The sequence below is a fragment of the Salvelinus alpinus genome, unplaced genomic scaffold (assembly GCF_045679555.1).
Source record: "Salvelinus alpinus unplaced genomic scaffold, SLU_Salpinus.1 scaffold_42, whole genome shotgun sequence".
Classification (NCBI taxonomy): domain Eukaryota; kingdom Metazoa; phylum Chordata; class Actinopteri; order Salmoniformes; family Salmonidae; genus Salvelinus; species Salvelinus alpinus.
The window spans coordinates 415001-427500 of NW_027255983.1; the positions used below are offsets into that span (position 1 = coordinate 415001).

The window sequence follows — 12500 nt, forward strand, 5'->3', positions numbered from 1 at the left end:
ATAGAACTAGGGCCTTATTGATTAAATAGAACTAGGGCCTTATTGATTAAATAGAACTAGGGCCTTATTGATTACATAGAACTAGGGCCTTATTGATTACATAGAACTAGGGCCTTATTGATTACATAGAACTAGGGCCTTATTGATTAAATAGAACTAGGGCCTTATTGACTAAATAGAACTAGGGTCTTATTGATTAAATAGAACTAGGGCCTTATTGATTACATAGAACTAGGGCCTTATTGATTAAATAGATCTAGGGCCTTATTGATTACATAGAACTAGGGCCTTATTGATTACATAGAACTAGGGCCTTATTGACTAAATAGAACTAGGGCCTTATTGACTAAATAGAACTAGGGCCTTATTGACTAAATAGAACTAGGGCCTTATTGATTACATAGAACTAGGGCCTTATTGATTACATAGAACTAGGGCCTTATTGATTAAATAGAACTAGGGCCTTATTGATTAAATAGAACTAGGGTCTTATTGATTAAATAGAACTAGGGTCTTATTGATTACATAGAAGTAGGGCCGTATTGACTAAATAGAACTAGGGCCTTATTGATTAAATAGAACTAGGGCCTTATTGACTAAATAGAACTAGGGCCTTATTGATTACATAGAACTAGGGCCTTATTGATATAGTCACAGATAAATGGCGTTGTTCAGACCAACGTGCAATACATCTATGTACTATACATCTATGTACTATACATCTATGTACTATACATCTATGTACCATACATCTATGTACCATACATCTATGTACCATACATCTATGTATAGCATACCACCCTGCATACCACTGCTGGCTTGCTTCTGAAGCTAAGCAGGGTTGGTCCTGGTCAGTCCCTGGATGGGAGAAGTGGTGTTGGAGGGCCAGTAGGAGGCACTCTTTCCTCTGGTCTAAACAAAAGATCCCAATGCCCCAGGGCAGTGATTGGGGACACTGCTCTGTGTAGGGTGCCGTCTTTCGGATGGGACGTTAAACGGGTGTCCTGACTCTCTGAGGTCATTAAAGATCCCATGGCACTTATCGTAAGAGTAGGGGTGTTAACCCCGGTGTCCTGGCTAAATTCCCAATCTGGCCCTCAACCATCACGGTCACCTAATAATCCCCAGTTTACAATTGGCTCATTCATCCCCCTCCTCTCCCCTGTAACTATTCCCCAGGTCGTTGCTGCAAATGAGAACGTGTTCTCAGTCAACTTACCTGGTAAAATAACGGTAAAATAAAAATAAATAAAATAAAAAATGTACTATACATCTATGTACTATACATCTATGTACTATACATCTATGTACTATACATCTATGTACTATACCTGTCCTTTAGACAGACTCTCCCATCTGTCAGGTCCCTGGGGCAGCAGGGAGTGGAGAAGCTCCATCCTCTCTCTCAGAGGAGGTAACAGCATAGTGGCCCCCACAGACAGAGTCTCAATCACAGCCTAGAGAAAACACAGAGATGGGTCAACACAACACAGTGTTAGAGCCCGACAACACAGAGACACAGTGTTAGAGCCTGACAACACAACAGGGAAACCATTAGAGTCTGACAACACAACACAGTGTTAGAGCCCGACAACACAGAGACACAGTGTTAGAGCCCGACAACACAGTGTTAGAGCCTGACAACACAACAGGGAAACCATTAGAGTCTGACAACACAACACAATGTTAGAGCCCGACAACACAGAGACACAGTGTTAGAGCCCGACAACACAGAGACACAGTGTTAGAGCCCGACAACACAACACAGCGTTAGAGTCCGACAACACAACGTTAGAGCCTGACAACACAACACAGTGTTAGAGCCCGACAACACAGTGTTAGAGCCTGACAACACAGAGACACAGTGTTAGAGCCCGACAACACAACACAGTGTTAGAGCCTGACAACACAACACAATGTTAGAGCCCGACAACACAGAGACACAGTGTTAGAGCCCGACAACACAACACAGTGTTAGAGCCTGACAACACAACACAATGTTAGAGCCCGACAACACAGAGACACAGTGTTAGAGCCCGACAACACAGAGACACAGTGTTAGAGCCCGACAACACAACACAGTGTTAGAGCCTGACAACACAGAGACACAGTGTTAGACCCTGACAACACAACACAGTGTTAGAGCCTGACAACACAGAGACACAGTGTTAGACCCTGACAACACAACACAGTGTTAGAGCTCGACAACACAACACAGTGTTAGAGCCTGACAACACAGTGTTAGAGCCCGACAACACAACACAGTGTTAGAGCCTGACAACACAACACAGTGTTAGAGCCTGACAACACAGAGACACAGTGTTAGAGCCTGACAACACAGTGTTAGAGCCCGACAACACAGAGACACAGTGTTAGAGCCCGACAACACAGAGACACAGTGTTAGAGCCCGACAACACAACACAGTGTTTGAGCCCGACAACACAACACAGCATTAGAGCCCGACAACACAACACAGCGTTAGAGTCCGACAACACAACGTTAGAGCCCGACAACACAACACAGTGTTAGAGCCCGACAACACAACACAGTGTTAGAGCCCGACAACACAACACAGCGTTAGAGTCCGACAACACAACGTTAGAGCCTGACAACACAACACAGTGTTAGAGCCTGACAACACAACACAGCGTTAGAGCCCGACAACACAACACAGCGTTAGAGCCCGACAACACAACACAGTGTTAGAGCCCGACAACACAGCGTTAGAGCCCGACAACACAACACAGCGTTAGAGCCCGACAACACAACACAGTGTTAGAGCCCGACAACACAACACAGTGTTAGAGCCCGACAACACAACACAGTGTTAGAGCCCGACAACACAGAGACACAGTGTTAGAGCCCGACAACACAACACAGTGTTAGAGCCCGACAACACAACACAGTGTTAGAGCCCGACAACACAACACAGTGTTAGAGCCCGACAACACAACACAGTGTTAGAGCCCGACAACACAACACAGTGTTAGAGCCTGACAACACAACACAGTGTTAGAGCCCGACAACACAACACAGTGTTAGAGCCCGACAACACAACACAGTGTTAGAGCCTGACAACACAACACAGTGTTAGAGCCCGACAACACAGTGTTAGAGCCCGACAACACAACACAGTGTTAGAGCCCGACAACACAGTGTTAGAGCCCGACAACACAACACAGTGTTAGAGCCCGACAACACAACACAGTGTTAGAGCCTGACAACACAACACAGTGTTAGAGCCTGACAACACAACACAGTGTTAGAGCCCGACAACACAACACAGTGTTAGAGCCTGACAACACAACACAGTGTTAGAGCCCGACAACACAGTGTTAGAGCCCGACAACACAACACAGTGTTAGAGCCTGACAACACAACACAGCGTTAGAGCCCGACAACACAGACACACAGTGTTAGAGCCCGACAACACAACACAGTGTTAGAGCCCGACAACACAACACAGTGTTAGAGCCCGACAACACAACACAGCGTTAGAGCCCGACAACACAGAGACACAGTGTTAGAGCCCGACAACACAGAGACACAGTGTTAGAGCCCGACAACACAACACAGTGTTAGAGCCTGACAACACAGAGACACAGTGTTAGACCCTGACAACACAACACAGTGTTAGAGCCTGACAACACAGAGACACAGTGTTAGACCCTGACAACACAACACAGTGTTAGAGCCCGACAACACAGAGACACAGTGTTAGAGCCCGACAACACAACACAGTGTTAGAGCTCGACAACACAACACAGTGTTAGAGCCTGACAACACAGTGTTAGAGCCCGACAACACAACACAGTGTTAGAGCCTGACAACACAACACAGTGTTAGAGCCTGACAACACAGAGACACAGTGTTAGAGCCTGACAACACAGTGTTAGAGCCCGACAACACAGAGACACAGTGTTAGAGCCCGACAACACAACACAGTGTTAGAGCCCGACAACACAACACAGCGTTTGAGCCCGACAACACAACACAGCATTAGAGCCCGACAACACAACACAGCGTTAGAGTCCGACAACACAACGTTAGAGCCCGACAACACAACACAGTGTTAGAGCCCGACAACACAACACAGTGTTAGAGCCCGACAACACAACACAGCGTTAGAGTCCGACAACACAACGTTAGAGCCTGACAACACAACACAGTGTTAGAGCCTGACAACACAACACAGTGTTAGAGCCTGACAACACAGTGTTAGAGCCCGACAACACAGAGACACAGTGTTAGAGCCCGACAACACAACACAGTGTTAGAGCCCGACAACACAACACAGTGTTTGAGCCCGACAACACAACACAGCATTAGAGCCCGACAACACAACACAGCGTTAGAGTCCAACAACACAACGTTAGAGCCCGACAACACAACACAGTGTTAGAGCCCGACAACACAACACAGTGTTAGAGCCCGACAACACAACACAGCGTTAGAGTCCGACAACACAACGTTAGAGCCTGACAACACAACACAGTGTTAGAGCCTGACAACACAACACAGCGTTAGAGCCCGACAACACAACACAGCGTTAGAGCCCGACAACACAACACAGTGTTAGAGCCCGACAACACAGCGTTAGAGCCCGACAACACAACACAGCGTTAGAGCCCGACAACACAACACAGTGTTAGAGCCCGACAACACAACACAGTGTTAGAGCCCGACAACACAACACAGTGTTAGAGCCCGACAACACAGAGACACAGTGTTAGAGCCCGACAACACAACACAGTGTTAGAGCCCGACAACACAACACAGTGTTAGAGCCCGACAACACAACACAGTGTTAGAGCCCGACAACACAACACAGTGTTAGAGCCCGACAACACAACACAGTGTTAGAGCCTGACAACACAACACAGTGTTAGAGCCTGACAACACAACACAGTGTTAGAGCCCGACAACACAACACAGTGTTAGAGCCTGACAACACAACACAGTGTTAGAGCCCGACAACACAACACAGTGTTAGAGCCCGACAACACAGTGTTAGAGCCCGACAACACAACACAGTGTTAGAGCCCGACAACACAACACAGTGTTAGAGCCTGACAACACAACACAGTGTTAGAGCCTGACAACACAACACAGTGTTAGAGCCCGACAACACAACACAGTGTTAGAGCCTGACAACACAACACAGTGTTAGAGCCCGACAACACAACACAGTGTTAGAGCCCGACAACACAACACAGTGTTAGAGCCTGACAACACAACACAGCGTTAGAGCCCGACAACACAGAGACACAGTGTTAGAGCCCGACAACACAACACAGTGTTAGAGCCCGACAACACAACACAGTGTTAGAGCCCGACAACACAACACAGCGTTAGAGCCCGACAACACAACACAGTGTTAGAGCCCGACAACACAACACAGTGTTAGAGCCCGACAACACAACACAGCGTTAGAGCCCGACAACACAACACAGTGTTAGAGCCCGACAACACAACACAGTGTTAGAGCCCGACAACACAACACAGCGTTAGAGCCTGACAACACAACACAGTGTTAGAGCCCGACAACACAACACAGTGTTAGAGCCCGACAACACAACACAGCGTTAGAGCCCGACAACACAGTGTTAGAGCCCGACAACACAACACAGTGTTAGAGCCTGACAACACAACACAGCGTTAGAGCCCGACAACACAACACAGTGTTAGAGCCCGACAACACAACACAGTGTTAGAGCCCGACAACACAACACAGCGTTAGAGCCTGACAACCCAGATACACAGTGTTAGAGCCCGACAACACAACACAGCGTTAGAGCCTGACAACCCAGATACACAGTGTTAGAGCCTGACAACACAACACAGTGTTAGAGCCTGACAACACAACACAGTGTTAGAGCCCGACAACACAACACAGTGTTAGAGCCCGACAACACAACACAGTGTTAGAGCTCGACAACACAACACAGTGTTAGAGCCCGACAACACAACACAGTGTTAGAGCCTGACAACACAACACAGTGTTAGACCCTGACAACACAACACAGTGTTAGAGCCCGACAACACAACACAGCGTTAGAGCCTGACAACCCAGATACACAGTGTTAGAGCCTGACAACACAACACAGTGTTAGAGCCTGACAACACAGTGTTAGAGCCTGACAACACAGAGAGACAATGTTAGAGCCTGACAACACAACACAGTGTTAGAGCTCGACAACACAACACAGTGTTAGAGCCCGACAACACAACACAGTGTTAGAGCCTGACAACACAACACAGTGTTAGACCCTGACAACACAACACAGTGTTAGAGCCCGACAACACAACACAGTGTTAGAGCTCGACAACACAACACAGTGTTAGAGCCCGACAACACAACACAGTGTTAGAGCCTGACAACACAACACAGTGTTAGACCCTGACAACACAACACAGTGTTAGAGCCCGACAACACAACACAGCGTTAGAGCCTGACAACCCAGATACACAGTGTTAGAGCCTGACAACACAACACAGTGTTAGAGCCTGACAACACAGTGTTAGAGCCTGACAACACAGAGAGACAATGTTAGAGCCTGACAACACAACACAGTGTTAGAGCTCGACAACACAACACAGTGTTAGAGCCCGACAACACAACACAGTGTTAGAGCCTGACAACACAACACAGTGTTAGACCCTGACAACACAACACAGTGTTAGAGCCCGACAACACAACACAGTGTTAGAGCTCGACAACACAACACAGTGTTAGAGCCCGACAACACAACACAGTGTTAGAGCCTGACAACACAACACAGTGTTAGACCCTGACAACACAACACAGTGTTAGAGCCCGACAACACAACACAGCGTTAGAGCCTGACAACCCAGATACACAGTGTTAGAGCCTGACAACACAACACAGTGTTAGAGCCCGACAACACAACACAGTGTTAGAGCCTGACAACGCAACACAGTGTTAGAGCCTGACAACCCAGATACACAGTGTTAGAGCCTGACAACACAACACAGTGTTAGAGCCTGACAACGCAACACAGTGTTAGAGCCCGACAACACAGAGACAATCAGAGGAGGTAACAGCATAGTGGCCCCAACAGACAGTGTCTCAAACACAGCCTGGTTACACAGAGATGCTTGACAACCAAAACCCACAATGAGAGGAGGTAACAGCTTGACTATCCATCTCAATCCCAGCCTGACAACCAAAACCCACAATGAGAGGAGGTAACAGCTTGACTATCCATCTCAATCCCAGCCTGACAACCAAAACCCACAATGAGAGGAGGTAACAGCTTGACTATCCATCTCAATCCCAGCCTGACAACCAAAACCCACAATGAGAGGAGGTAACAGCTTGACTATCCATCTCAATCCCAGCCTGACAACCAAAACCCACAATGAGAGGAGGTAACAGCTTGACTATCCATCTCAATCCCAGCCTGACAACCAAAACCCACAATGAGAGGAGGTAACAGCTTGACTATCCATCTCAATCCCAGCCTGACAACCAAAACCCACAATGAGAGGAGGTAACAGCTTGACTATCCATCTCAATCCCAGCCTGACAACCAAAACCCACAATGAGAGGAGGTAACAGCTTGACTATCCATCTCAATCCCAGCCTGACAACCAAAACCCACAATGAGAGGAGGTAACAGCTTGACTATCCATCTCAATCCCAGCCTGACAACCAAAACACACAATGAGAGGAGGTAACAGCTTGACTATCCATCTCAATCCCAGCCTGACAACCAAAACCCACAATGAGAGGAGGTAACAGCTTGACTATCCATCTCAATCCCAGCCTGACAACCAAAACACACAATGAGAGGAGGTAACAGCTTGACTATCCATCTCAATCCCAGCCTGACAACCAAAACCCACAATGAGAGGAGGTAACAGCTTGACTATCCATCTCAATCCCAGCCTGACAACCAAAACCCACAATGAGAGGAGGTAACAGCTTGACTATCCATCTCAATCCCAGCCTGACAACCAAAACCCACAATGAGAGGAGGTAACAGCTTGACTATCCATCTCAATCCCAGCCTGACAACCAAAACACACAATGAGAGGAGGTAACAGCTTGACTATCCATCTCAATCCCAGCCTGACAACCAAAACACACAATGAGAGGAGGTAACAGCTTGACTATCCATCTCAATCCCAGCCTGACAACCAAAACCCACAATGAGAGGAGGTAACAGCTTGACTATCCATCTCAATCCCAGCCTGACAACCAAAACACACAATGAGAGGAGGTAACAGCTTGACTATCCATCTCAATCCCAGCCTGACAACCAAAACACACAATGAGAGGAGGTAACAGCTTGACTATCCATCTCAATCCCAGCCTGACAACCAAAACCCACAATGAGAGGAGGTAACAGCTTGACTATCCATCTCAATCCCAGCCTGACAACCAAAACCCACAATGAGAGGAGGTAACAGCTTGACTATCCATCTCAATCCCAGCCTGACAACCAAAACACACAATGAGAGGAGGTAACAGCTTGACTATCCATCTCAATCCCAGCCTGACAACCAAAACACACAATGAGAGGAGGTAACAGCTTGACTATCCATCTCAATCCCAGCCTGACAACCAAAACCCACAATGAGAGGAGGTAACAGCTTGACTATCCATCTCAATCCCAGCCTGACAACCAAAACACACAATGAGAGGAGGTAACAGCTTGACTATCCATCTCAATCCCAGCCTGACAACCAAAACACACAATGAGAGGAGGTAACAGCTTGACTATCCATCTCAATCCCAGCCTGACAACCAAAACCCACAATGAGAGGAGGTAACAGCTTGACTATCCATCTCAATCCCAGCCTGACAACCAAAACCCACAATGAGAGGAGGTAACAGCTTGACTATCCATCTCAATCCCAGCCTGACAACCAAAACCCACAATGAGAGGAGGTAACAGCTTGACTATCCATCTCAATCCCAGCCTGACAACCAAAACCCACAATGAGAGGAGGTAACAGCTTGACTATCCATCTCAATCCCAGCCTGACAACCAAAACCCACAATGAGAGGAGGTAACAGCTTGACTATCCATCTCAATCCCAGCCTGACAACCAAAACCCACAATGAGAGGAGGTAACAGCTTGACTATCCATCTCAATCCCAGCCTGACAACCAAAACCCACAATGAGAGGAGGTAACAGCTTGACTATCCATCTCAATCCCAGCCTGACAACCAAAACACACAATGAGAGGAGGTAACAGCTTGACTATCCATCTCAATCCCAGCCTGACAACCAAAACCCACAATGAGAGGAGGTAACAGCTTGACTATCCATCTCAATCCCAGCCTGACAACCAAAACCCACAATGAGAGGAGGTAACAGCTTGACTATCCATCTCAATCCCAGCCTGACAACCAAAACCCACAATGAGAGGAGGTAACAGCTTGACTATCCATCTCAATCCCAGCCTGACAACCAAAACACACAATGAGAGGAGGTAACAGCTTGACTATCCATCTCAATCCCAGCCTGACAACCAAAACCCACAATGAGAGGAGGTAACAGCTTGACTATCCATCTCAATCCCAGCCTGACAACCAAAACACACAATGAGAGGAGGTAACAGCTTGACTATCCATCTCAATCCCAGCCTGACAACCAAAACCCACAATGAGAGGAGGTAACAGCTTGACTATCCATCTCAATCCCAGCCTGACAACCAAAACCCACAATGAGAGGAGGTAACAGCTTGACTATCCATCTCAATCCCAGCCTGACAACCAAAACCCACAATGAGAGGAGGTAACAGCTTGACTATCCATCTCAATCCCAGCCTGACAACCAAAACACACAATGAGAGGAGGTAACAGCTTGACTATCCATCTCAATCCCAGCCTGACAACCAAAACACACAATGAGAGGAGGTAACAGCTTGACTATCCATCTCAATCCCAGCCTGACAACCAAAACACACAATGAGAGGAGGTAACAGCTTGACTATCCATCTCAATCCCAGCCTGACAACCAAAACCCACAATGAGAGGAGGTAACAGCTTGACTATCCATCTCAATCCCAGCCTGACAACCAAAACACACAATGAGAGGAGGTAACAGCTTGACTATCCATCTCAATCCCAGCCTGACAACCAAAACCCACAATGAGAGGAGGTAACAGCTTGACTATCCATCTCAATCCCAGCCTGACAACCAAAACACACAATGAGAGGAGGTAACAGCTTGACTATCCATCTCAATCCCAGCCTGACAACCAAAACCCACAATGAGAGGAGGTAACAGCTTGACTATCCATCTCAATCCCAGCCTGACAACCAAAACACACAATGAGAGGAGGTAACAGCTTGACTATCCATCTCAATCCCAGCCTGACAACCAAAACCCACAATGAGAGGAGGTAACAGCTTGACTATCCATCTCAATCCCAGCCTGACAACCAAAACCCACAATGAGAGGAGGTAACAGCTTGACTATCCATCTCAATCCCAGCCTGACAACCAAAACACACAATGAGAGGAGGTAACAGCTTGACTATCCATCTCAATCCCAGCCTGACAACCAAAACCCACAATGAGAGGAGGTAACAGCTTGACTATCCATCTCAATCCCAGCCTGACAACCAAAACCCACAATGAGAGGAGGTAACAGCTTGACTATCCATCTCAATCCCAGCCTGACAACCAAAACACACAATGAGAGGAGGTAACAGCTTGACTATCCATCTCAATCCCAGCCTGACAACCAAAACACACAATGAGAGGAGGTAACAGCTTGACTATCCATCTCAATCCCAGCCTGACAACCAAAACCCACAATGAGAGGAGGTAACAGCTTGACTATCCATCTCAATCCCAGCCTGACAACCAAAACACACAATGAGAGGAGGTAACAGCTTGACTATCCATCTCAATCCCAGCCTGACAACCAAAACACACAATGAGAGGAGGTAACAGCTTGACTATCCATCTCAATCCCAGCCTGACAACCAAAACACACAATGAGAGGAGGTAACAGCTTGACTATCCATCTCAATCCCAGCCTGACAACCAAAACACACAATGAGAGGAGGTAACAGCTTGACTATCCATCTCAATCCCAGCCTGACAACCAAAACCCACAATGAGAGGAGGTAACAGCTTGACTATCCATCTCAATCCCAGCCTGACAACCAAAACACACAATGAGAGGAGGTAACAGCTTGACTATCCATCTCAATCCCAGCCTGACAACCAAAACCCACAATGAGAGGAGGTAACAGCTTGACTATCCATCTCAATCCCAGCCTGACAACCAAAACACACAATGAGAGGAGGTAACAGCTTGACTATCCATCTCAATCCCAGCCTGACAACCAAAACACACAATGAGAGGAGGTAACAGCTTGACTATCCATCTCAATCCCAGCCTGACAACCAAAACCCACAATGAGAGGAGGTAACAGCTTGACTATCCATCTCAATCCCAGCCTGACAACCAAAACCCACAATGAGAGGAGGTAACAGCTTGACTATCCATCTCAATCCCAGCCTGACAACCAAAACACACAATGAGAGGAGGTAACAGCTTGACTATCCATCTCAATCCCAGCCTGACAACCAAAACACACAATGAGAGGAGGTAACAGCTTGACTATCCATCTCAATCCCAGCCTGACAACCAAAACCCACAATGAGAGGAGGTAACAGCTTGACTATCCATCTCAATCCCAGCCTGACAACCAAAACCCACAATGAGAGGAGGTAACAGCTTGACTATCCATCTCAATCCCAGCCTGACAACCAAAACACACAATGAGAGGAGGTAACAGCTTGACTATCCATCTCAATCCCAGCCTGACAACCAAAACACACAATGAGAGGAGGTAACAGCTTGACTATCCATCTCAATCCCAGCCTGACAACCAAAACCCACAATGAGAGGAGGTAACAGCTTGACTATCCATCTCAATCCCAGCCTGACAACCAAAACCCACAATGAGAGGAGGTAACAGCTTGACTATCCATCTCAATCCCAGCCTGACAACCAAAACCCACAATGAGAGGAGGTAACAGCTTGACTATCCATCTCAATCCCAGCCTGACAACCAAAACCCACAATGAGAGGAGGTAACAGCTTGACTATCCATCTCAATCCCAGCCTGACAACCAAAACCCACAATGAGAGGAGGTAACAGCTTGACTATCCATCTCAATCCCAGCCTGACAACCAAAACCCACAATGAGAGGAGGTAACAGCTTGACTATCCATCTCAATCCCAGCCTGACAACCAAAACCCACAATGAGAGGAGGTAACAGCTTGACTATCCATCTCAATCCCAGCCTGACAACCAAAACCCACAATGAGAGGAGGTAACAGCTTGACTATCCATCTCAATCCCAGCCTGACAACCAAAACACAGCGACACTGGGTTTGACTCAGGGACAAACCCCAACGGGTCAGGGACCTGGCAAGTAGTCAAATTCAGACCAGTCAGTCAACAGATTGTGCCTCGTTGCTTCACATATCCAGAGTCCA

The 12500-nt window shown here is 47.3% G+C and overlaps 1 protein-coding gene across 23 annotated transcripts in view; it reads right to left on the bottom strand.

The window, feature by feature from the left end:
* Positions 1-12500, bottom strand: part of herc1 (HECT and RLD domain containing E3 ubiquitin protein ligase family member 1) — a 224307-nt gene that overhangs the window by 173950 nt on the left and 37857 nt on the right. For all 23 annotated transcript variants that reach the window (XM_071388533.1, XM_071388556.1, XM_071388555.1 and 20 more), the window contains exon 14: positions 1332-1457. In XM_071388533.1, the coding sequence (XP_071244634.1) occupies positions 1332-1457 (126 nt within the window). The remainder of the gene's footprint in view (positions 1-1331; positions 1458-12500) is intronic.